The sequence below is a fragment of the Manis javanica genome, chromosome 13 (genome assembly GCF_040802235.1).
Source record: "Manis javanica isolate MJ-LG chromosome 13, MJ_LKY, whole genome shotgun sequence".
Lineage (NCBI taxonomy): Eukaryota > Metazoa > Chordata > Mammalia > Pholidota > Manidae > Manis > Manis javanica.
Genome location: NC_133168.1, coordinates 99,063,205 through 99,088,362, shown reverse-complemented (window position 1 = coordinate 99,088,362; position 25,158 = coordinate 99,063,205). Strand labels below are relative to the sequence as shown.

Here is a 25,158-nt window from a genome sequence, read left to right as displayed (position 1 = left end):
AGCCCTGAGCAAAAGGCAGAGGCAGTGCAGCTGGGGTGAACTCTGGGCTGTGCAGGGCCTGAACCTCTCAGCCCCTCTGTAAGCCCGGGGCGCAAATAGGAAATAGGACCTTTCTCTGCGGCTGGTGCTCAAGAAATGCAGCCTTCAGTTCCTCACTGGGCCCTCCTCTAAAACCCCTTTAACTCTGTGAACTGGCTTGATCCCCGCCACTGCCTGGTTCTGCAGCTGAGAAACTGAGGCATGGAGGAGGATCAACAAGGCGCCTATCGACGCGGCAGGCGAATGCCAAGGACGCACAAGCTGCTGGCGCAGCAGGTGTGCTCGAAGGGCACACTGGGCGGGGCGGACACCATCTGCGTACCAAATCCTGGCCCCGGGTGATACTCCGTCTTCCCAGCAATCCCCCAGAGAGGGCACGAGGAGCACCAGCTACAGACAGGGAAACTGAGGCAGAGAGAGGTGAAAGGATTTGCCCAAGGTCAAACCCAAGCCCTACCACGCATGCCCTGTCTCCTCCCCCAGGCAGGCCTCCCCAGGGTCAGTTCACCCGTCTGACCATACAGGGTGGAGGGTTCTGGGTGTGTGCTGCCCCCTGCGCCCCCTGCGCCTCGGTTCTGCCGTCTTTGGGAGGGGTGGGGCTTGGGAGTGAGGCAGCCTCTCTCTTTGCCCTTCTCTGGGGTGCTGGCCCTTTAAGGCAGCAGGCTGCCAGGGCTTGTCCCAGGGTTACCCCAAGGGGCGGGTGTGGTTGGGAACAAGGGGCCCATTCAGTGGCTGCTGCCACCTCCGGGCAGCCTACAGGCTGGCTTGTGTAGGAGGCCGGGAGGAGACTGGCAAACGCTGGGAGAGGCTAGGGGTGGGCAGCTACGAAGTAAGGGCAGGAGAGAGAGACAGACCCAGAGACAGACAGACAGACCTGGCCTGGGCAACACCTGCTCCCTGGGTCCCTCAGGTGGAGGTTTGAGGCTGGCCCAACCCCCAGCCAGGCTGTAGTCAAGAAGGTGCCCCTTGATTTAGCTGAACCTGGTGCCCACCCAACAGCACCAAGCCTTCCAGGCCCAAAGGGGGGATCCTGGGACATTCTGGGGAGGTCTCGGACACGCCCCAAGCAGCCCTTTCGCAGAGCGCCGTCATGGCTCTCCATGTACCAGACCGCAGTTCAAGTTCCCACTCCGCCTCTTGGCTGTGCGACCTCAGGTCAGTAGCTTCACATCTCTAGGCCTCAGTTTTGCCATTTGTTAAATGCAGTTCATGATAATCCCTTCTTCCATGGGATTAGGATGAAATGAAATGGTGCTAATGGTGCATAACATCTACTGAAGGTTTAACTTGGTAACAGCATCAAGACTGCTGCAGTTCCCCTAAATGCACCCCAGCACCAAACACAGCCACAGACGATGTTGCCTCTGGCCAGGTGTCACAGTCGCCCATCACAGCCACTGCCTTGGGACGAGGACCTACTAAGCACCTTGCTGACCGTGGTCTAGAAGTGGCTTTGGTGTCCTCTGGTCCCACAATGGCCTCTGGAAACACACCCACGGCTCCATGTGGCCACATCCAATAAGCAACAGACACTTACTGGGGATTAAACAAAGTCTGGATTCTTATTTCTGGCTTTAGGGTCTCACAGTCACATAGTCCCACAAGCTGTTCCCAGACGCCTCTCCCACCCTGGGGTCCCCATCCAACTGGCTGCCCCCCAGAGGGCGGCCTCTACCTCAGCCAGTCTGGAAGGAGCTTCAAGCCAATGAAAATCTGCTTCCTTCCCCAGCCTGCAGATCTTCTCTCAGGTAGTCTGCTTGGTCACCTGGGCTCTGGGGACATACATGTGCAATTGACCTGAGCTTCCTTGATCTCTAATTCAGAGAATTCTAGAACCTAGCCCCAGAACTTCCAGCACCCAGCTTGAGAAATTTTCAGAAGCCCGGCACAAGGAATTCTGGACCTTGCTTCTGGACGCTTAGATACCCAACCCGGGAAATTCTTGATTCCGTTCCTTGATGGTCAAGAATATGCCTGAGGAATTCCAGATCAAGGAGTCAGCTTGGAGGAGTCCAGAAATGTTTCTCGGATGGTTAAATAACCTCACTTCAGAGAATTCTAAGGCTTCCCTTAGTGCAGTGGGTCTCAATGACACTGGTGATGTCTGGAGGTGACCGTGGTTATCAAAATTGCGGGAGCTCTGGCATCAAATCTGAGGGGACCAGGGAGGCTGCTCAACGCCGCTCAGTGCCCGGGATGGACCCCAGATAATGACGGGCCCCAGTATCCGCAGTGCCTGTGGGAGACCCTGCCTTCCTGTATTCAAAAGCTCCCAGGTAAGACCTAAGACTACTTGGGTTCTCAAGAAACCAATCTGGGAGTTCTAGAATCCACCCAAGAATTGGGATATTTGAGATCTGCTTTGGAATTCTCTAGAATTCAGATGCTCTAGATAGAGCCTAGCTAGTGACCTGATTCAGCAGCCACTGGTCATGAGTGTCCGAAATGCGACCGGAATCGGGTCATGCGGGTAAAACACACACCGAATTTCAAAGACTTAGGATGAAAAACAAAATGTAAAAGGCCTCGATAACACGTTCTTATTGATTATGTATCAAAACGACGATACTTTGAAGTCCAGGGTTAAACAGAATACCTTGTTGAAGTTAATTTCCCCAGTATGGTTACACTTTCAAATGTGGACACCAGGAAAACGTCACATTGTCTGTGCGGCTCACACTGTCTTTCCAGGGGACCGTGCCCTTCTGGAGCCCACCCCCCAGGAGAATTCTGGAACTGCCTGGAGGGTGAACACCCCAGCTCTGAAAATTCTAGAACTTGCACCCCCCGGAGGATCTAAAAGTCACTTTGCTCCAGTATTCTAAAATCCCCCCCACCCTGACCCCAGCCTTGAAACCCCTTTCCCACTTGGAAGTCATGTACCCTGAGGTCCCAGGGACCCCCTTGCCCCACCTGACACAACTCCAAGTCAGCCTGGAATGGAAGATGGCACTGAAAGGGCCAGAGGAAGGGACCTTACTGGGCAGTCCTGGGCAATGTCCTGCCCCTCTCTGGGCCTTAGTTTCCCAGTCTGGGCAAGATAACCAGTGTCCCCGAGTGCCCCCACCATCCCTCACCAACTCTGACCATCTGTGACTTCCTGCCCACACCCAGCTGGAGGGAGAGGGGCTGGCCTGGCAGCTGTCTGGGAAGTGGGGGCCCGGACATGTCCCTAGCTGCCCTCAGCCTCCCCCTGGCTCCCTGGGCACAGGGCCAAGGTGGCAACTGCAGCCCCACCACGCCAGGGTGGCCACCACAGGTGCAACGTGACGCCTCCCACTCCTGCCAGCTCCTGGGAGGGCCGGGTCCTGCCGGTGCAGACGAGCTCACCTCGCAGGGCAGGCGTGCAGCACAGGTGCATGCGTGGGCTGTCCGTGGCAGGGCGGACCGACACGGGAGCGCTCCTGTCTGGAGCCCTCAGCACACGCTCATAGGTGGGACCTCGTCTGCACCTCTGGACGCCCCCTGCTCTCACTTTACAGAATAGGGGCACTGTGATGGGCACCAGTGTGCTCATGGCTGCCCGGCTGGCCAGAGGGCACAGTCAGGGTGGTAGTCCAGGAATGAGAACAGTGATGACAGTCACAGTAGCAACTGTTACTGTATCACCCCTGCCCACACTATTTGTATGAGTTATTTATTTATCATTGCACGACACAATGTGTTACTCTTTATTTTTACCAACAAGTCATGTTTTAAATTGTGGCAAAATATCAGTAACAGAAAAGTCACCTTCTAAATGTCAGGGGCACGAAGCACATTCACATCGTCCTGCACCCGTGCCCACCCTCCGTCTCCAGAACTTTCCATCCTCCTAAGCGGAAGCTCTGTCCCCCCTGAAACACTGACCCCCAGCCCCTAGCCCACCGCCCACTCTCTGTCTCTGTGGATGGGGCTCCTCCCGGGAGTGGGTCAGACAGGGTCCATCCTCTTACGTCTGGCTTATTTCACTGAGCACCGTGTTTCCAAGGTCCATCCATGCTGTGCAGGTGTCAGAATGTCTCTCTTTGTTCAGGCAACAGATCGTTTTCAAGTGCTGCCTGTGCAGCAGGCCCTGCTGTCACGCTCCGCACGAGGTCCGACCAGTTCCTCCCTACCCGGCCCTGGGAGGTGGGCACCATTACTACACCCATTTGACAGGGAGGGACACTGACCCCTGGAGAATGGATGTCACTTGCCGCAGGTCATGCGGCTCATGAGCTACTGGATGTGAACTCCGGCCGTCCCAAGGTTACAGGCCGCACCCAGCTCTTCCCAACGCCCAGCCCACGGGGTGAGCAGTGCCTTCACCTGCTGCCCTTGTCCCCACTAACCAAGAGCAGGGACCTCCTGCTGTCACTATAAATACACCATCAGCTGGCGTCTGGGCCTCCTACCGATGCGGCCACCTTCCCCTCAAAGACAGACGGCGTGACACCTGGCTGCCCAGCCCTGGGGGAATGCCAGTGGGCAGAAGCCCCTCACCCATCTGCCTCCCAGACACCGGGCGAGGACAACATGGCCCGGCTTCCAGGGGGGAGCCTGCTCCGGGCCACAGGGGTCCCCTGTCGGCTCACTGGGTGGTAAAGAGGGGGCACAGAGTCTCTGAGCAGAACGGAGGTCCCCTCCGCACCCCACCTCCTAGAGCTGTAGAGAGAACTGGGAAGGGACTGAACATTTAACAAGAGCCTTTGTGTGCGTTCTGAGGATCACTGACCCCAGTCCTCAAAGGGGGGCACAGTTTTTATCCTTTACATTTACAGATGGGGACACTGAGGTTCGGAGACAGGAATGCACCTCACAGCCTGGAGCAAGCGTGGACACATACATGGGTGCCCTCACATGCCCTCCTGTCCACCAGGGTGGATGAAGACTGATGGGGGTGCAGAGGAGGCGGGGAGCTCTCCAACAGCCCTGGCTTGGTCCTCTCTGTGTCCCACAAGGCCTTCCTTCCTGCCTGTAGCTTCCCAGAAACCCTGGACCAGAGAAAGCAGGGCTTTGCCCTAAACACACAGCAAGCCTGGGGCGGAGCACACGCAGGTCCCCGTGCTCCAGACCAGGCCCCTTCCTGCCATCCAAGCCTAATGCGCACTTCACGGGGACCCTGGCCCAGGGGTTGCTCACAGCAGGGGCTTCCGTGGGGAACACACCGTTCCTGTGGGTTTATCCACTGGGGACCTGGGTCGACTCTTTTTACCATCTGCACAACAGGGAGGGCTGCGGTTCCACCTGACCAGCTCAAAAATGCTTTTACGTTTTTTCCTTTTAGGGGTTTCAAAACCTCAGGATATTGAGGTGGGGGGGCTCTAATTCCGTGCTGCCTCAAGAGCTGTGTGAGATTGGGCAAGCTGCTGATGGTCTCTGGGCCTGTTTCCTTTCCAGAAACATGGGAGTAGGTAACAGGCTCTCCCTCCAGGGTGGCGGCTCAGTCCACCAGTTACTATTATGTCTGTCCTCATTATTGCTTCCAAATTCCATCCAGGAGGGGCTGGCCACCCCCTAGCCCCAGGCATCCTGGCAAGCCCCTCCGGCAGCTACGTGCTTCCCAAGCCGGCCCCTGCCCGCAGCGCCATTCCGGGAGGCTGGCACTGAGCAAGGCGGGAACCAGAGGCCGGCCCACGGCCGCGTCAGCAGATGGGCACCATCTGGGCTGGCAGCCCTGGCGGGCTGGCAGCTGCTGGAGCGGGCGGGCCTGGCAGTCCCTCCCCCACCCGCCTGGCATGGCTCCCACCCACGCCTCAGGTTTCTCGGGCTGCCAGAGGGGGGCGGGGAGGCCTGGCTGGGCTGCAGGGTTGGGCAGGCGGCTTCCCTCTCTGGGCCCTGGTTCGTCCAGGCTCCTTCCCAAATGCAGGGCACCTGGCTCCCCAGCCCTGGCCTCCCCGTCCCACCCTCCCGGCAGCCTCCTGCTCTGGGCCATTCCTGCCAAGGGGCCTTTGCACTGGCTGTGCCCCCTGTGACTTCGTCACTGCCTTCCAGCCTCATCTCAAAAGTCACCTCCTCAGAGAGGCCCTCCCTGCCTGCACGGTTAGCTTCCGCATCCCCCCACAGCATGCCCATTTAGCAAGCAGCCCCAAGAGGAGCTCACATTTCCTCATTGTCACGGTCCCCCAGCTGTCCTCCAGGCCACACACTGAGTCCAGCCCCTGGAACAGGGCCCTGATGGCCACCATAGCTGCAGATGGATGCCTGGGGTGGCCAACTCGGCCTCAGTAGGGGTTTCAAAACTGGGCTCTGTCTGGCCTGGCAGCCCCTGTGCTGAAGGGACCTTTCACGGCTTGACCTCCATCCTCTGTCCCCCAAAATAAACCAGAAGATGGAAGCCTGGGATTCCCCTTCTGGGTGTGGCCCCATCAATCCACCTGGCACCCCCTGGGAGAGATGGGAAGGCTGGGGCGGGGGGAGCTGGGCCTTGTCCAAGGACAGGGAAGGGCCGAGAGGCAGGTGTATGTGGTGTCTCTGTGAGTCTGTGTCTCCCCGTGTTTGTGTCCGTGCTTCTGTTTGCCCCTCTTGCCCTCCTCCTGTTTTTTCCCAGACCCCATCTTTGATGCCTTGACTGCCCTATTTTCCATTTCAGGATGTGGGGTGTCCCAGCACACACCGTGCACACCCCCCGGAGGCCAGGCAAGGCCCGTCCCCACCCTCTGCCTTAAGCCCGCAGCCTCCCAGCAGACCTTATCCAAGTGGCACTGGGCTCTGGCCTAGGTCAGGACCCCCTGAGCCCTGGGACCCGCAAAGTGGGAGGAGCAGGGGGTGGCCGCTCTCTGCTCTCAGACTGACGCCCGCCTGGTGGAGAACAGAGACTTAACTCCGGCCCAAAATGGGGATGGGGTCCCGAGGGCAGTCTCTGCCTGGGGCCCTGGGTGAGGCTTGGCTGGCTGGTGGGAACCTAGAACACAGCCCAGCTTGGAGGTGGCCAAGCCACACAAATGGGATGCCCACATTGCACACCACTATCTGCCCCCGTTCTCTCCCACTATCCGGGGTGCAGGGCTGGGAGATGTCAGCAGCAGAACCTTCATCCACACCCCACTTTTGCCCCCTCGTGGCTGTGTGACCCTTCTGGGCCTTTGTCTCCTTATCTGTAAAATGGGTACAAGGATTCCTGCCTCATGGGGCTGCTGTGAGAATGGAAAAGCCTTGCTAAGCCCTCAGAAAAAATGCCTAGCAGAGCGAAAGGGGAGCTAGGATTTGGGGTTTTGAAATGTAAGCAGGAGTTTTCCATAAGGGACCGCCATTCCAGACAGAGAGAATGGCAGGGCAAGGCACGGACATGGGAAATCTTAACCATAATGAGGAGGATCCGGTTACAAACAATAATGGTTCCCCGGATACCTCCCCCTGTGCCTGGCGCTTGTCTTCACGACCCGACCCCCGTAAGGACTGTTTGCTGAGTACCCAGCATTCCCACCAGGTATCCCGCTTTAGAGACAAGGGAAGGATGTGGAGGGGTCGACGACGTGTCTTGTATCACCCAGCCAGCAGGCGGCTGAGGGGGCTTGGGATCCAGGCCCAGCCTGCACGCCTGACCCTCACCCCCAGGCCAGGGGAGGCCGGGTCAGCTGGGGCCGCTTTGAGCAGGGACTCCCCTGGGAAGATGGAGCGACTGGAAGCAGGAGAGGGTGCGGCCTTGACCTTCCTCCGCCCTCAGGCGAGGAGGCTGACCAGACTGGCCGGCAAAGGCGCGGCAGCCGGACACGGAGGTGTCTGGGGAGGCCCGGAGGCCTGGCCTGCCTGCTGAGCCGAGGGGGGTGGGGCGGGGGAGGGGGCGAGCTTGGGGAGGGGAGGCGCCAGCAGATCGCGCTGACGCAGGCAGAAAACTCGCTTCAAAATTTTATCAGCTCAGCTCGGAGGAGGTGGGGGCAGGGCTGGGCCTGCGCGCTCCGAGCGCTGCAGCCCCCAAGGCTGCCGCGGCCCCCTGCCCAGGGGTCACCCTGTCCACCCCTCTGCCTCCGTGCCTGGGAAGGCTGCCAGCTGCTAATTGGTGGGGGAGGGGCAGTGGGGTGAAGGTCAAGGAATCAAGGTCACGGCTAGTCCACTCTCCCTCCCACACGCCCTGGAGACATGGAGCCGCAGGACCCCATCTAATCCTTAGACCGTCGGAGGCGTCCACAGGGCTGCTGACTCTGGTTGTAAAGAGGAAGGGAAGCAGAGGCACAGAACCGGCAGCAGGCGCCACGTCCCACGATCAGCAAAGGGCCGGGTCTTCAGGGACCAGGGCTGGGTTTGCGCCCATCTGACGCCCTCAGGCCACCCCACGACTCAGCCTGGGCATAGTGGGGTGTGGGGCGTGTGCCGGGTTCCCACTGGGTGAAGAGTCACAGCTGACACCCGCCACGCGGCAGGCTGGCCTTTAACACGTACATGCTACACGCTCGGCCTCGGCCAATTCCCCGTGGCCCAGGCAAGTTAGGGGCTCTGCTGACCTCCATTTGATAGGCGGGGGAACCTGAGGCCAGACACAGACGCAGGAGTGGGCAGGGCCGCAGATGCCAGAGGCTGAACCACGCAGCCGGCCTCCGCATCTCTGCCCGGGCTGCTGATGCCCTGGAACCCCCACGCTCAGCACTGCCCAGCCATCCCGCAAGAGCTCGGCTCAGCCTCGCCTCCTCCTCCAGGAAGCAGCCATGGGTCACTATTCCCCAACCCTCACAAACCCTGCTGGTCTCAGCAGGAAGCACTTGCTGAAAGGGCCAAAGCAGGGGACCCTGAGGACCAGAGAGGGTGACGGCCCAGCCAAAGTCACACAGCACCCCAGCTTCCCACTGGGCACAAGTGTGGGGCTTGTTGGGCCTTGCGGGAGGTCTGAGAGTCAGTGAACTGGTGTTCACAGTGTGCAACCCCAGCACCCTCCCAGCTTTCCCCGCACATCAGTCACGCTGCTGTCCTCACCCATGTGTTCCTGGCATGGCTGTTTCTTGCCCCTCAGACTTTCTGGGACAGGGTCTCATCCTTCACACGACGCCTCCAGGGCCTGCTGCCCCCCTCAGACATTGAGGTCAGAGCCTGCTGCCCCCCTCAGGCCCTCCTCCAAGCACCCCGTCTCCTAGGGCCCTCGCCTGGCACGCGCCCTCCCGCGACACCGCCGTGCCCCGGCTCCGGCTCACCTCGCTCACGCACGAAGTAGGCCAGGTACAGGTCGAGCTCCTTGACCGCCACGCCGATGTGGTGCGGCTGCACGCAGAGCACCGGGTGGCCGCACTGCGCGGCCTTGACCAGCCGCTCGCCGTCCGTGCTCTCCAGCGGGATGCCCTTGAAGAGGATGACCATGACCAGGTCCAGCCGCCACACCTTGTCGGCCTGGCGCAGGCAGTCGATGCGGCGCATCTTGCCCTTCTGGTCGGGGTTGGAGAGCACGCAGCCCGGCGCCTTCTTGCCGGTGATGGCCAGCACGAAGTCCTCCCGGCACTCGGGCCGGATGTCTTTGCGCAGCTTGGCCAGCAGCCGCGATGCCCACTTCTGCTTAACCTCGGCCTTCTCGCCCAGAAGCTCATCCTTCACCGCCCGCTCCTCGTCCTTCGACATCCGCTTCTCGTGCTTCTTGAAGTACTTGCGCTTCCGCGCCTGCAGGTTGAACCAGGTGTAGGCGAAGGCGCGGACGTGAGGCAGCAGCGCCTCGATGAACGGGTGGAACTCATCCTGCGGGGTGAGGGGGAGAGGCCAGAGGTCAGGGGGCACCGGGGACCAGGGACCCACTGCTGGGCCCAGAGGGCTGAGGCCTGGGCGCCCCTCGGCAAACCCACGAGGTGGGTAGAGCCAGGCGAGGTGGGCAGGGCCTCTGCAGACCTTTCACCTCTTGGGTCAAACCGAGGGTCACAGGAGACCCGGCAGAGGCTCATGGGGGACTGGCGAGAGCCCACTGCCCAGATGGGGACCTAAGCCTTGGGGAAACCAGGAGGTGCAGGCCAAGGCACAGAGGACCGTCCTGAACCCAGCAGGCAGACGGGGTGGGCCCAGGGCCCCAGGCGGAGGGTGCAGAAAGGTGAGCCCAGGAGCCTCAGCTGTCACGGGTCACCTGTTCTCTGACATGCTTTGCGGACCAGACTGGCATCAGCAAGCATTTCAGAGACTGAACGTTTCAGTCTGTTGCAACCACTCCATTCTGTCCCTTGGCCACAGATGAGATGTAAATAATGGCATGGCTGGGTTTCAATAAAACTTTATTTACACAAACAAAAGGCGGCCATGGAGCCCTGGGGCTGTAGTTTGCAAAAGCTTGAACTAGGTTGTTAGCAGCAATGTTGAGAGCAGAGCCCAGCACCCAGTGGGTGTTCCACGATCACAGGAGAAAGCAGGCTCAGAGAATGTCCCTTGGGGCTAGATTCTCAGGCCCACCATCGGCAGAGAAAGTTGCTACAGGGGCCGGTGAAGCCGAGGCCCGAGGCAGGAGGCCAGAGTGTACTTGCGAAAGGGGAGCTCAGCTATGGAGGGTCTCTCGTGGAGAGAGGGACCCGAGGAGGCCAGTTTACTCTACTCTGTCCCCCCACAGACCCCATCCACAGATGGAAGAACAGCAGCCTGGGGACCCTTGGAGACCTGGCCTTAGATGTGACTTCAACGCCCACCCCATCGTGCCTTACCCACAGCCCCTGTTTTACAGACGATGAGACTGAGGCCCCAAGAGGACCTGATCATGAGGCGCGTGGAGCCCACTCCCATTGGGCTTCACCCCGAGAACCAGAGCAGATCCAGGTGGGTCCCTCTGAGAGCAATGTGGGGCCATGGGAGGCTCCTGGCCCTGCCACGGGGGTGCAAGGGTAGCCTTACTCTCCCCATCTGTCAGCAAGGGGGACCGAACCTGCAGACCACCTGGGACCCGGTCTCCCAGCCTCAGGGAGAGAGTGGGCCCAGGAGAGAGAAAGGAAGAGGAGAAAAATCCAGGCTCCCCCCTCCACTCTGGCCTGGGCCACACTGCATTTCCAGAATAGGGGTGGTGGTGCTCCCTGGCACACGAACCCCATTATTCTCCCAGCTCTCAAAAGGCTGTTTCAGGCTATTGTTATTATTGACACTGCTGTTATTTTGGTGGCTTACCTGCCTGATGGGAAAACTAAGGCTGTGCCCTGGGAGGGGAGGAGACCTGGCCTGGGTCCCGCGGGGTCTCGGGGCCTGGGTGAGGATGAGAACGCAGGACCTGGGGTGCCAAGAGGCCGTCGGGCCCTTTGTGAGTACAGCGTGCTCTCCGGGCGGGAGCAGCCAACAGCTGCTCCGGGCTGTCTGTCCTCTGGCTGGATGCGGCCGGCCCGGTCCCACCTCCAGGCCTGGATGCCCAGGGCCCCCCACTCAGGGTGCCTTCCCTGCTTGGCTCCACTGGCCGTGGGGTGCTGGGGGAGGGGGGCGACCTCAGATCTCACCTATTACTGAGGCTCTGAAAATAGCCTCCCACCCTCACCAGGGTGGGGCGTGCTGGGGCTTGGCTTGTGCCAGCCCAGCTCCCCATTCCAAGGTGTCCCCAAGTGTGAGTCACTGGAACAGCTGTGGCAGGGACTGGACCTCGGGGTCCTTTTCCGCTGCCCTCCCACCCGCCCTAGTTGATGTGCTGACGCACAGGGAGGATTGGGGGGGCCTGTCCCAGGCTGGTCCCTTGCCAAGCTTCACGGTGGCTTTCCTGTGCTGAGTGCCACCCAACCTGCCAACCCCAGAGATGGGGAGCCAGTCGCCCTGGGCCACACAGCTGTCCGCAGTCAGGCCCAGAGCCCAGGCCACCTGGCCACAGAAGGCAGGGGAGGGGAACTGATAGAGGCTCAGGTCGCTGCCCCCGTGGAGGGGACACCAGGGCGGCAGGAAGCCAGAGCAGCGGTGTGGACACCGTGGCTCCCACCCAAGGCCTGCTGCACACCGGGGTGGAGATAAGAGGAGGCTGGGGAGGGGCAGCTGGGTGTGGGCCAGGGGGGCCACGGTCCCCGTGCTCCTTTCCTTGAACCTTTCTCTCTCTCCTAGCCCCTCCCCTGTCTGGACCCCCTCCCCCACTCTGAGCCCCTCCCCCCTCCCTGAAACCACCCTCCTTCTCTGGGAAAAAGTGCCAGGTAGGTGGAAAGGGGCGGGTGCCCACGTCACCGGTGACCCCAGCTGGGCCTGGAGGAAGGAAGACAAACAGTCTGTAACTGGGTCATGGACCTGCTGCCCCGTCCTCCCCCAGGGGCCAGGCCAGGTGAGAGGCAGGCCTGGCATTCTCTTTGTCCCACGAGACCTGTGACAACCAAAGCCTCCTCCCCAGGCCCCTCCCAATGTCCTCAATGGCTGATCAGGCAGTGGAGCCAGACGATCCAGACGCTGAGAACCCCCCCAAACTCCTACACATCCCTCAAAGCCCTGTCTCATGTCCCTTCCTCCAGGCAGCCTTTCCTGGACCACACAAGCTGGGGGTCTCTGAGTCCAGCTCCCAGACAACCCTGAGGCCTGGGGTTGAGGCATTCATGGCCAGGTGACTCTGTGAAGGAATGAGCCTGGGTGACAAAGGTCTCCATTTTCCCCTGTGGCCTCAGCTTCATTCTTTATAATGTGCAGAAAGGGACATTGCAGCCTGTCGGGGGCCTGGGGGGCTTGTCCACTGCCCTGGTCAGCAGAGATGTAAGGTTGGGGGAGGGAGCAAGGCTAAACCTTTCCCAGAAACCCCCACTTGGCCCACTGGGACTTGTTGGCCAAAGAGGGAAGCAGCTGGGAAGTAGACACTTGAGGCCAAGCCTCTGCTGGACCCTGTGCTCCTCTCTGCCCTCTCACTCTGACACCACAGGGCCCCCAACCTGGACACGAAACCCCAATTCCCAAACCAAAGGTTTTTCAGGAAGGATTCTCTCTTCCTCATTCAGTGATTCAACAAATGTTATTGGAGAATCTATCTTATCCACTTCCTAAGTGCTTATCCCAAACTCCTATGCATCCTTCAAAGCCCCAGTTCCAATGTCAGTTCCTCCAGGTTAAGTGGCAAACAGCAGAGCTCATATTCAAACACAGGCCCATCTGGTACCCACATAAGCATTCCTAACCTAGAGTTAACTCCTTCCCCCAAGCTTAGAGCATCCTAGCCTACCGAACAGTGCTTATCTAATGAGGGAAAGATTCATTCAGTTGTTCAACAGACATTACTGAATGTCTGCTGTGTGCCAGATCCATGCATGGTGCTGGGGACCCAACAGTAACCTGGGCTGGGCCGTCCCCCAGATCTGGATCTGGGGAAGGGATGGAGAAACACGCGCACAAGTCTGTAATATAACATCAGGTTGGACCAAATGCTCTGAAGAAATGTAAAGGTGTCTGACGGAGTCGGGGATCCCTTAGAGGCTGTGTTTTGGCTGGGGGTGATCTGGGAGGGTCTCTCATAAGAGAGGACACTTGACTGAAGAGCTGATAGGTGACAGTCCAGGGTAGGAGCTTGGGGGGGACAGTCGTTACAATGGCCCTGGGGTGGGACCACCCCTAATGCTTTGGCAGGGAAGACAGCCTGGGGCTGTGTGGCTGGAGCAGAGTGAGTGGGAGGGAGAGAAGAGCGGGTGAGGGGAGGGAGGATTGGGGGCTGGCATGCAGGGCCTTGCAGGTCTCGGGGAGGCCTTTGGGTAAACTGAGTCCAGACAGCAGAAATTCCCTGACCAAGGGTCCACGTGTCTGAACCCCGATCTTCCCTCCCTGTGCCGTGGCGTCCAAGGAGGATGAGCAGGGGTCCAGGGAGCGCCTCTCAGAGGCTGAGCATCTATTAAGCTTTGAACTCTACAAAACGGGAGTTACTGTTGTGCCCATTCTCCGGAGCAGGAGGTGAAGGCACGGAGCACAGAAGCCACCGTGCAAAGTCCCAGAGCCGGGAAGGAGCCAGGCTGGGACTTGCTCCCAGGCCCCTGCAGCTGTGACGCCTCAGCCCCACTGCCAGGCTCCCGAGCGGGTGTCCTGGCCCCATTGCTGGGACATCACCCCCCAAAGTGCCCATTCTGCACCCTGCATGCCCTCTCTGAATCCCGTGTGGTCCCTTCCCCTGCTCAGTCCCAAGTCACATGCCACCTCCTCCTCCGGAAGGCCCACTCCAGCCAAAGCCGAGGTGGGTCCTGTCCGTCCCCCTGTCCCGAGGCCACAGCCCCTCCAGGCGTGGGCTGGCTCTGTTATGTTCACTGCACCCTGGCCTCCCAGTCAATGAGGGAACTCTCCTTCTCTGCTGAAGTTACCCCTGATCCTGTACCCACCTGCATCCAGCCAAAGTCAGGGAGATCTGGGATGGGGCTGGGCAGGGAGGAAAACCCGAGAACAAACCCTCTGGGGTCAGGGGCTGAGGGTTGCCTGGTCACTACTGTCCCCACCATCTGGCCCAGGGCCGGGCTGATGCTGAGCAAGTGTACAGAATTGGGAAATGCCCGCGGGTGTTGAATCCAATTACTAGCTTAGCAACAACCAGAATCTCGGCTGCTTTTATTTGGCACCTACTGTATACCAGACACCAAGCTAAGGGTGAAAGTGTCCAAGGACAGGACCACTATGTTCCCCATTTTATGTGGTGAGAGACCCAGGCTCAGAAAGACTGCAGTGCCTTCTCTCAACCGGCAGAGCCATTCATCCACTCATGCAACAGGTATTCATGAGCACCTGCTGTGTGCAGGCCCTGCACTGAGCATCATCACAGAGGTGTCCTGCCCCCCTGAATCCCCAGGCGGCAGAGGAACTCAGGACTAGAGGTCACGGACGGGCTACGTCACCCGCCCAGAGTCACACAGCTGGAAAGAGAACTCCATTCTGAGCCTTCTGGCCACATTCCGCATGCACCTGAAGCCACCCTGTGTCTCTGCCCCAGAGACACCCCTGGGCACATCCAAAGAGGGGCAGGGCTGTGTCCTCAGAGGTGTGGTGTCAGCAAGGGCCCAGGGGGCCTGGCCCTGTGAACCGCAAGCGACACCACACCCCGAGGTTGGTGGGAACACCAGCATTCCTGGGCGAGGGCTGTGTGGGGTAGGGGGTCTCAGGTCACTGTGGCGGTTCTCACCCATGTGGTGCCACACAGGGAGGGCGGGCGGCTTAGGCAGAGAGAGAGAGAGGGAGAGATGGAGAGAGAGGCAGAGAGAGGGAGAGAGAACGCTGACTCGGCCAGAATCCCAGCTTCGTGATTTACAAGGCGCCTGGCCCTGGCGCGGAGGTACCTCCGCCGCAGAGAAGGGGGGGAGACACAGAGAGGGGGCTGGAAGAGGGAGAGAGACGGCATGAGGTCACGCCTTCCACAGGAACGAGCCACAGGCCGTTAGGCCACGAGTGGGCATGGGGGGCACACAGGCCCGGCTACACAGCCAGGTGGGAAGCAACCCCAAGCCCCAGCCTCGCCAGCAACGCTGTGCCGCTCCGGGCAGGCTCTGACCCTCTCTGGTCTTGAGGTGCTGGGGGCCCCTGACCTGGCAGAGCCCATCCCAGGCCTAAGCCTCACTGCCTCCTGCCCCTGCCCCTCCCCCACACCCAGCCCATAGGAGGCACTTAACCAAGACAGATTGAATCAAACAACAAAAGTGGGGTGCGGGGTGGGGTCTTGCTCTCTGCCTCAGTCTCCCGGTGGAGAAAAGGCAGAGATGAGCGCCACCCCCAGGAGGCTGAAGGAATGAAGGAAAGAATGAATGAATGAGGGAGGGGCCCTGGCAGCAGGCGCAGTGGCCTCGGCCCGGGGAATCCTGGGCACTGCAGCCAAGAGGGATTTGGCCCCAAACCCGGAATAACTAACGTGGCGGCCGCTGCGGGCGGGCGGGAGGCAGGAGGGAGGCCCAAGCGCGGGGAGGCTGGCCTTCCCGCCGGCAGGATTTATGGAAGTAACGGCTGCTCCACTCAGTTCCTCTTAAGAGTAAAAGTGAAGAGAGCTTGAATCACCATTGACACAGGAATGGGCTCCCAGAATCCTCCAGGCTGCTGGCAGGGCCCCCCTGGGTGGGCAGGGTGGCAGGCAAAGGAGGGCTGGCACAGGAGCTGCCCTGGTCTCCCACCCCCGCCCCCCTCAGCTCCAGGGAGCACCCTGGGCAGATCGGTCCAAGGGAGCTATTTTAGGATGAACTAAGGTTGTCAAATGAGTCGGGGAGATGGAACCCAGAGACTGAGACAGGGAGAGACAGGGGGGTATGGGAGACACAGAGACAAAGAGGTGGGAGACAGACACAGGGACAGAGAGAGAGAGACAGCAAAGACAGAGGCAGGGAGGCAGTGATAGAGAGATCAAGATGGAGAATAATGGGGTGGGGGATGTGATTAGAGAGATGGAGCCAGCCAGCCAGGTGTGGGGATCCTGCACGAGACCCCAGATCAGGTCTGCAGGAAGCTTCAGGGACAGTACTAAACTAAGGCAGCCGGGAGCATGAGGGGGTCCCAGGACTCCTGTCCAGGGTTGGGGGCACACGGGAGCACGGACTGAGGAGAAGACTCTGTGTTTGGGCCACTGCACCCCACATTCGCGAAGGGCTCTCTGGCTGTCCCCCCGTCTCTTGCACATGGCCAGCTCCCATATTTCCGACTGCTCGGTTTCCACCGGCAGCCGGCCTGGCTGATCCCTGGCCTGCTCCTGGGGAAAGCCGGCCCAGCCAGCGCGGGAGCTTTGGGCCATGCCAGGGCTCTGCCTCTCACCTCCACCCCCTCTCAGCGGCAACGTGGACGCAGGCCTGTCTCCCAGGCGGAGCGGCTCTGCCGGGGGAATTCCAGGGCGCAGTGTCAAAAGGCGGCCTTCCAGCCTCCTAGCCTGGAATAGTCTCCCCCCCACCGGCTCAGCCTCCCCGTGTGGCTCTAGGGAGCGGCGAGCGCGGGAAGGGCACTGGGGGTGGGTGCACCCAGAGCCACCCAGGCCACCCCCTAAAGCCCAGAGACTAGGAGGTCCAAGGTCACACAGCAACCCTGACCAGAACCCTAGATGTACTCGGGGAGCTCAGGGCAATGGAGAGGCTGAGGAGAGCCAGCAAAGATTGCCTCAGGGCCCCCCACCCAACACACACAGAGTGGCGCAGAAGGGGAAACAGAGGCCTGGAGAGGGTCAGGGACTTGCCCAAGGTCACCTGAGGGGCCTGAGACCCCTCACACCGGCCCTCACATTCCCTGCTGGGGAGCCAGGAATTCCTGAGCGGTGGCTATGGGTGGTCTGTGAGAAGGACCCTACTGTGAATGAGGGAGACCCCGAGATCACGGCTGGGGGGGACTCCCAGCAGAGACTGGCCATCTCTGGGTCCCAAGCTGGGCATCCACGTGCTCCCCATGTGGTGATCCCCAGGACACCCTGGCTCCCGCCTCCCAGGTGCCCAGCGCTTGACTGTTTGGAGGCCACACTGCCTCTTGTCTCCAGAAACGGCCTCAGCTCCCTGTCACCTCAAGGGAAACTGAGGCCAGAACCTCGTGAGCCTAAAGACGCAAGGGCACGGAGACAGAGCTGTAAAGCAGAACCGGCAGACCTGGGGTGGGGGGGTGCCCAGAGGAGGCTGGGTTTGGGAAGGAGTCCTCCAGGGCGCGGCCACGGGCAGGAGCAGCAGCCCCCTCCCCACACACCCCCTGGGTCACCGCCCAAGGGCTCAGCCGGGCGCCCGGGAGCGCGGCCAGGGGTGAGAGGCGACGGGTGGGGGCAGGGACAGGTGCCGGGCCGGCGAGGGCGTCCGCAGCGCCGCAGTGCCCCGACCAGACCCCGCACGCCGGCCTCCCGGCTCCTCCCGCGGCGGCGGCGGCTGCTCCAGAAGCCAGAATCGATGCGGCGAAAATCTGGGGACCGTGCTGGGGGGTGCCGGGGAGGGGAAGCGCGAGCTTGAGCCGGGACGCAGCGCACCCCCTCCCCCGCCGCTGGCGCCTCCAACTTCGCGGGCCCCCTCCCCCTCTGCGCACACGTGGGCCAATAATGGGGGGAACCGCGGCCCGGGGCTGGGGTGCGGGGCACCACCTGGGGGTGTCGGGGAATGCATCAGAGGGGTCCCCCTCCTCCAGAGTGCCGGGGGTCCTGGGGTCCGGCCAGAGCCCCCTCCATGCCCGCTGGGGCAGCCCCGCTCTAGGCGGGGGTCCTGCAGAGCCGAGCCGTGGCCTCTCCGGGGCGCCCCTAGACCTTCCCGGGAGCGACCGGGGCGCGCGTCTTGCCTGGTGCACACAGAGCCCCCCGGGCAGGCGCGGGGCAGAGGTCCTGGGCGTCGGGGTGTGTGTGTGGGGTCGGGGCTGGGGTCCCCGGGCCCGTAGCGGGGACGTCCGGCTGGGCAGCGCGAGGGCCACCGGCCCTGGTCCCGCCTCCTCGGGCGCCCCGGCTGCGGGCTGGGGCCGGGGCGCGGGCCGGGCGGGGGGCGTACCTGGGTCAGGCAGAGCGGGGACGAATACATCCCGGGCGCGGCGGGAGGCGCAGGCCGGCCGGAGCGGGCGCGCGGAACTTACTGAGTCATTTTTCCAGCCCCCCCCACCCCGCGGCCGCGGCCGGCGCGCTGCTCGCCGCCTCCTCCCCCGGCCGCCTCCTCCCTCCCCGCGCCCGCTCCCTCTCCGCCCCTCCCTCTGCCCTCCTGTCTCTGTCTCTCCGTGTCTCTGTCTCTCCTCCCTCGGCCAGCCTCTCCCACCTCCCCCCGTCTCCCTCCCCTCCCACCGCGCCGCATCCAACTTTCAAAGAAACGAGGGAAAAAAGAGCGCGAGCGACGGAGGGAAGCCGCTCCCCCGCCCCATGCCTCCTGCACCCCCATCCCTGCGCTGGGGACGAACGCCAGCCGCCCGGGGTCCGGCCGCAGGACGGGGTCCAGCGGGGCGCGCGCGCGCCGGGGCCAAGGCGGGGTCCTCGGGCCGCCCAACCGAGCCAAGTGGGGAGGGGGCGCTGGGCTGTTGCTAGACGCTATTTGGGGGGCTAGAGATTGGATTTTTTTAGACCCCCCCCCCACCTCCAACCCGCCCTGAGCTGGCCGGGAAGTTGGAGAAACGAGCCGGGGGTGGGGGGTGGGGGGAGGGAAAGAATGAAGAAGTGACGTGAGCAGAGGCCCGGCGCCAGCGCGCGCCTTTCCCCTTAAAGATGTACGACAGGGGTGCACGGCCGCAGACGGGGTCCCACGGCACGCTCTCCCCCTGCTCCCCCGGAGCCATTCGAAGGCTGCAGCTCCCGGACAGAGAGGCTTGGCTGCAACTGCCACCCCACCTTGGCCAGAAGGGTCCCAGCGAACCGGGGAGTCACCAGGAATCTGCTCTTTCTCTGCCAACACCCACGGGAGAGTGGGGGCGGGGCTTCGGCCCCCTAGAGGTCTCCCCGGCCCCCTAGAACCTCAGGTTGACCGGATAAACACTTGCACCCTTTTCCCTGCATGTCCAGTGATTCCTCCTGACCCCGGCAGTGTGACCATTTCACAAATTTGGAAACTGAGGCAGACGCAATGGCTTGGAGCCAGGCGACCTCAAAGCTCTTAAGCTCTGCTGTTCTCCCTCTGTAATACCTGGGTATGGCCTTGCTCCCGCCTCAGCCTGAGTCCCTGGGGCTCCCGGGTGACCCTGGTCTCAACTCTGCCCCGCTTCTCTCCCCGAATCCTCCCCCAGGAGGTGAGGGCTGCTGCATCCCTCCCTCCCGCCTCCCAGACCCGGCGGTGTGGCCTGTGCTTCCTCTCACGGTGTGCTCCGCAGTACAGCAGACTAACACTGCCCCCCAGGCCCCAAGGGTCTGGTGTGCCAAGGACAGTGACACTAGGCAGAGCCTTGACCTTCTGTCAAACGTGCATGGAGACATTCTTAGAAAGCCTGGCCATTCTGATGTTTCTCTGAGTGTCGTGAGGCCAAATGATACCCTCTTGCCCACTTGGGGCGGCTGCCCTGTGCTCAGTGGGCACGGAAGGTGCCAGGGACCCTGTCATTCTCCCATGTTAAGGGGAGGGAACTGAGGCCCAGAGACTGTGGAAGCCACTGGCCCAGGGCCCCAGGACTGAACTGGGAGGGAGCACATGTTCTCAGGCCTTGCAGCTTCCCCCTTCCCAGCCTCCCGAGGGTGATGTTATTCAAACAGTGCTTAGCGCACACTGAGACACTTCCCAAATGTTTTCTTAAAACCCCACTGTGCACTGGTGGGGGGCTTTTAAAACCCCAAGAGGTGTGGAGTGAGGCAGTGTCTAGGAATCCAAGTGCCAATATACCATAAAGCAGTATTTTATTATTTAAAGAATGCCATGGACATGTAGAGGACAGACTCCCCAGTTCACAGACGCTGAAAAGTTAAAGTTGACTTCACCAGCATTCTCCCAGGTGACACCCCGCCCGGGCTGCCTACCCATCCCTGCCCTGCCTGCAACCTTCCAGTAGCAGCGTCTGATCCCTTGGACGGTAAAGTTTGCAGAGGGCAGAAAGCCCCCTCAGAACCTGTTTCCACGCCTGTAAAATGGTAACAACAGCAGGCTGGGGAGATCGGGCCCTTGAGATACACTGTGTGAAGACTGTTAATATTGTTGTGGGTTGGGTAGAACGTTCTGCAAGTTCACAAAGAGAAGCGAACTGGTACATATGTAAGGAATTCCAGTTCCAGAGGCGCGGGTGGGTGGGTGTGGGGGGAAGCCCCTGTGGTGCACACAGTAGGCCCAGCAACACCAGCTGAAGTGCTTCTCCAGCAGCGACTAAGCTCCCTGTGCCTCAGCTTCCCCTCTGTGAAAAGGGGTAGCAATGGTTCCTACGTCCTGGGAACCAGAATGTGCCCTGCACCTAGTGGTTCCCTGAAAAAGCAATAGGTGGATGTGAGCCTGTGGGTATAAGGGCCCAGAAGCAGGCACTTGACTTAGCTCCTGGCACCTTGGAGCATAATTTAGTTCATTTGTTAAAAAACAAAAATGCACTCTCCCTATAATTCACTCTTGGGCTTCTGTGTAACTCACATACAGATGCACAAGGTGTTGACTGCCCCCCTAAAAGGCTAATGTCAACAATTTGAACCACATGTGGGGAGCTAGCTTGGCAGGACCCGCACGGGGCAGGCCGGCTGTAAACCAGGGCTTCCCCACCCGCCTGGCTCCACACTATGAGAAACGGCCTGGGTGCTACGGCATGCTGAGCAGTACCCCCGGCTCTTACCTACTCAATTCCGGGAGCACCCCCAGTGTGACGTTGCCCAGGGTCCCGGGGGTGGGGGCAGGACCTTCCCCAACTTGAGAAACAGCCCCCCACCCACCCTGTAGACTCAAGATCCCATTGAGATACTTTTTAAAAGAATATACATGTATCCTTTGCAGGAATATGCATTTGTTGCATGAGCAATTGCTCAGACAAAGCTGGACAGCGTGGGGGTGAGCAGCAAAGCTCCGTTTTTACCAAGTGCTCTTGTGCCCTCTTTAGATGTTCATGAATGGCTTGTGTAATTAAAAAGCAAACTTTCAACAGCGAGTGGATCTCATAGCTCAGGCAGGACCCGTCGGAGCGTGCACTGTGACCCCACAGCTACCACACCCACAGACGGGAGGATGCGGCCCTGCCAGGCCTGTGAATGCCCAGCTGGTGGGGGTCCTGTGCGTTTTCATTTTACAGGTGAGAAACTGAGGTTCTAGGCGGCGATGAAAAGGTCCTGGGTCTTGAGAAGTAAGGGCGGAACACGACTCCAGGGCTGGTGCAGACACACACACGCAGCACCAGCACACAGATCCCCATGAACACAGGCCCACACACACACACACACAGACTTCCTCACACCCCGCCTCAAATTTCTCCTCAGCGAGGAGCACACACGCTCACCCAGCACACACGTGACACCCACACCGACTCATGCAGACTCCAGATACACAAGTGCACACACAACCATGAGCACAATCACACACACACACACACACACACATACCCGACACGGCACACCCCTGCTCTTCCCCTACAGCGTCCCCATCCACTCCCCCGAGCTGGGTTTCTTGCTCCCCAGGCCCTGCAGAAAGGCAGCTGGGACATGGAGGTGGGGGAGGGCAGGATGGGGTGGTCCCCCCAACCCCCTATAGGTGCAAGTACCAGCCTGTGAGTGTGTCTGTGTGCGGTTGCGTGTGTACCTCTGTGGGTGCCATGACGGTGTGTGCTCGTGAATGTTGCACACAAATGTGTCCCACTGTGCGCCAGGCGACAGGTGGGACAGAGCCAGCATTGTGCAGGACCGGCTGGGTGTGTCTGAGGGCACAGGTGGGGGTGCTGTGTCTGAGGCTGGCAGTGGGCGTGGGAGGGGCCCGAGGGGGAAGGTTGCCAGGGTCTATGTGACCCTAAGGGTTGTGCGGATGTATCCCTGTGTCAGTGTGGGGCCCCTTTTCCAACCCTTCCCAAACCACCCCCCAAAATGGATTGCAGGTTTAAAGAAAAAAGAGACTGGGGCCTAGCCTTGGGGCTTTTATATTTAGAAAATTATATAAAGCGCCCTGGCTGCGGATGGGGTGCGGCGGGGATTCCCCTGGAGGGGAGAAAACAACACTTTGTACCACCCGGTCTGGCCCATCCTGGGAGGGCGTTGGGAGGGAGGCCTGGGGCGGCTCCCAGCGCAGGGGTGAGGGAGTCTCCTTGGCCACCCCCGGCCGCGACGGAGACCGGGGCTTCTGTAACCACCCATCCCTCGGGACCTCCTCCCCGGCAGAGTGGGGGGTACTCCTGCCGCCCCGCCCCCCTCCGGGGCAGAGCCTCGCGCACGCGCAGCCCCTGGCCGGAGACGTCCCCGCCACCGAGTGATCGCGTCCCGGCGCCACCTCGCGCCCGAACCTCAAGCCCGGACCACCTGGGGCTGCGCAGATGGGGGACCCCTAGGCAGGGGGAAATGGGGAAGGAGACGGGGTGGGGGCGAGATGAAAGGAGAGAGCTTCGGCAAAGGAGAGGAAACACCCGCCCCCCACCCAGTAGCCCCAGTACAGGAAAAAGGGAACTGGGAGGGCGGGAGAGAGAGTGTAGACTCATCCCCAGGAACACTCAGCCCCAGCCACACGCACACAGCGACACCCCACTGTCCCCTGGGACGCGGCCACACGACACAGTTCCTCACGCACCGGCAACCCCCTAACCGCCACACATGCACGTGGGATCCCCCCACAGTCACCCGGGGACATCAGGGCTCCCGGGGACACGCAGCCCCGCCACACGGGGACGCGCGGCACAGGCGCCCGGGACACATACGCCGTCCCAGGCCGCACGGTGCTCTCACACACACCAAACACAACACACGCAGCCACGTGGATGCGCGGACACGCACAGATGCATGGAGCAGGCGACCCCCCGCCCCGGGACACACGCACCCACGGGCCAGGCCGGGACCACACAGCGGCACCGACCGGGACGCATCCCCTGAGTCCCGCGCTGACCCGTTCGGGAGCACAGGAGCCCCCTGACGCACCCCCTCCAGTGCGGATGCCACCGACCCCCGCTGACCGGACACCGGAGCCCTCACGTGCAGCCACGGTCGCTAGCGGGCCTGGGGCGCGCCCGGCGGAAACCTGGTCACCCTCCCGGCCGGGGACCGGCGCGCGCCGCGGCGGGGTCTGGGTCGGCCGGGGGCGGGGCTCAGCGGCGCGAGCGCAGGAGGGGTTGCGGCCCCCGCACGGCGCCCAGCGCGGCCGCCCGCCCGGCTCCAAGTTCAAGGCGCCCGGCGGCCGCCGCTGCGCGCTCTCCGCCCCTCCGCAGCGGCCATTTTCCGCTAGCTGGCGCGCCGCGCTCGGCCCGGGCCAGGGCGCCACGGGGGCTGCCGCGACCCCCGCCCGTCACGGCCCCTCCGGGCGCCCCCTCCCCAGCCCCGGCTTCTCCGAGGGCTGCGCTCTTGGGGGTCGTGCGCCCCGGGCCGCGCCCTCCGGCCTCCCGCCAGGCCAGGGAGGGGGCGGGGGCCTGGCCTGGGGGGGACCCTCGCTCGGGAGCCCCGCCCTCCCCGTCAACTCCGCGGCGCCCGCGAGGGGCCCCCCCACTTGGGGTCCCCCGCTGCGCCCCGCGCGCCAGCTCCGCCCCCGGCCGGATGGGGGGGTGGCGACGGCGGGCGGGGGTCCCGCGGCGGCGGGCAGGGGGGCGCCCCGCAACGAGCCCCTCCCCCAGGCGGCCCCCACCCCCCGTCCCCCCAGACCTTACAACTTTCGCCCGGAGCCCACGCACCACCCCAAAAACTCCCCGGGCGAAAACGAAAGTGGGGGCGGCGACGTACCATGGCGCTGCTGCGAGGAGGCGAGGCCGGCGCCGGAGCGAGCGCGCTCGGTCCCCGGCGAGGGGGGGCCGGAGGCGGCGGGAGGAGGCGGCGAGGGAGGGCGCGCGGGGGAGGGCGCGAGCGCGCGAGGGAGGGGGCGCGCCGCGCCCGCCCCCCCAGCTCGCAGGACCCTCCCCTCGGCCCGCCCTCCCCCGGCCCTGCGCGCCGCCAGCGCCTCAGGCGGCTCGGCGTCCCGGCCCCGGCGGCGGCTCCATCCCCGGCCCGGCCCGCGCAGGGCAGGCCGGGCGAACGGCCGCGGCGGCGGGTCTCGGGGCCCAGGTTGGGCTGGCCTCGGAGGGAGCGGATCCACCTTCGCCGCGGCGCGCGCCCCCTCCCCCACACACGCACGCACGCAGACGGCCAGCGACACTGGCGGCCCGGGCCTCCTCCACCCCGACGCGGACGCGAGGCACGGCGGCGAGCGGACCCGCACCCTCGCGCCCCCTGTGCCACAGACACACACAGGCTGAGGGGGTCACCCAGACGCGCGGGGAGCCCCGCTCACGTTCGGCGGGGTGTCTCCGACAGAAACACCTCCGGTAGGAGGCCGCGAACACAGACTCACACTCACAGCTTGCGGATGTCACCCAGACAGACACACGGCGACCCACACGCTCACAGCCTGCGGGGTGTCACTCAGACAACCGCAGCCTTCCCGCTGTCGCATACGCAGCCTGCAGGGTGTCGCCTAGACACTCACACAGATTGACAATCATAGACACTCCAGACCCACTCAGCGACCCCCAGGGCTCCCCCCCAGGCCACCGCGCCAGCCACGGTGGCCCGTGCGTGCAGGTGTCCCGGATACAAGCACAAGCACGCAAGCGGGGAGACCGGACAGAGGGGAGCACAGACAGAGACTCGGACATCGAGGGCGACAGACCTGGGGGGCGGGGATCCCCTGGGGGTCGCGCAGGGGCTCCAGATGGGGCAGGGGCGGGGAGCGCGCGCGGCAGCTCCATAGGTGGGGTGAGCGGGCGCCCCCTCCCCAGGTCGGGATTGATGGCCCGGCCTCCGCAGCGGGGGAGGGGCCGGGCCGACCAGGGTCAGCGCCCCCGCCCTTGCCGCTC

The 25,158-nt window shown here is 62.4% G+C and overlaps 1 protein-coding gene across 5 annotated transcripts in view; it reads right to left on the bottom strand.

Annotated features, from left to right (window-relative positions):
* NFIC (nuclear factor I C) overlaps positions 1 to 24,575 on the bottom strand; it is a 61,812-nt gene extending 37,237 nt beyond the window's left edge. For 2 of the 5 annotated variants that reach the window (XM_037018119.2, XM_037018117.2), the window contains exons 1-2: positions 18,264 to 18,419; positions 9,123 to 9,654 (exon numbers count right to left, since the gene is read on the bottom strand). In XM_037018119.2, the coding sequence (XP_036874014.1) occupies positions 9,123 to 9,654; positions 18,264 to 18,293 (562 nt within the window). In that variant the 5' untranslated portion in view covers positions 18,294 to 18,419. Of the gene's footprint in view, positions 1 to 9,122; positions 9,655 to 18,263; positions 18,420 to 24,049 lie in introns of those variants that run through there. The other 3 variants (XM_037018122.2, XM_037018124.2, XM_037018120.2) reach the window with 2 other exon arrangements.
* Positions 24,576 to 25,158: the final 583 nt, after the last annotated feature.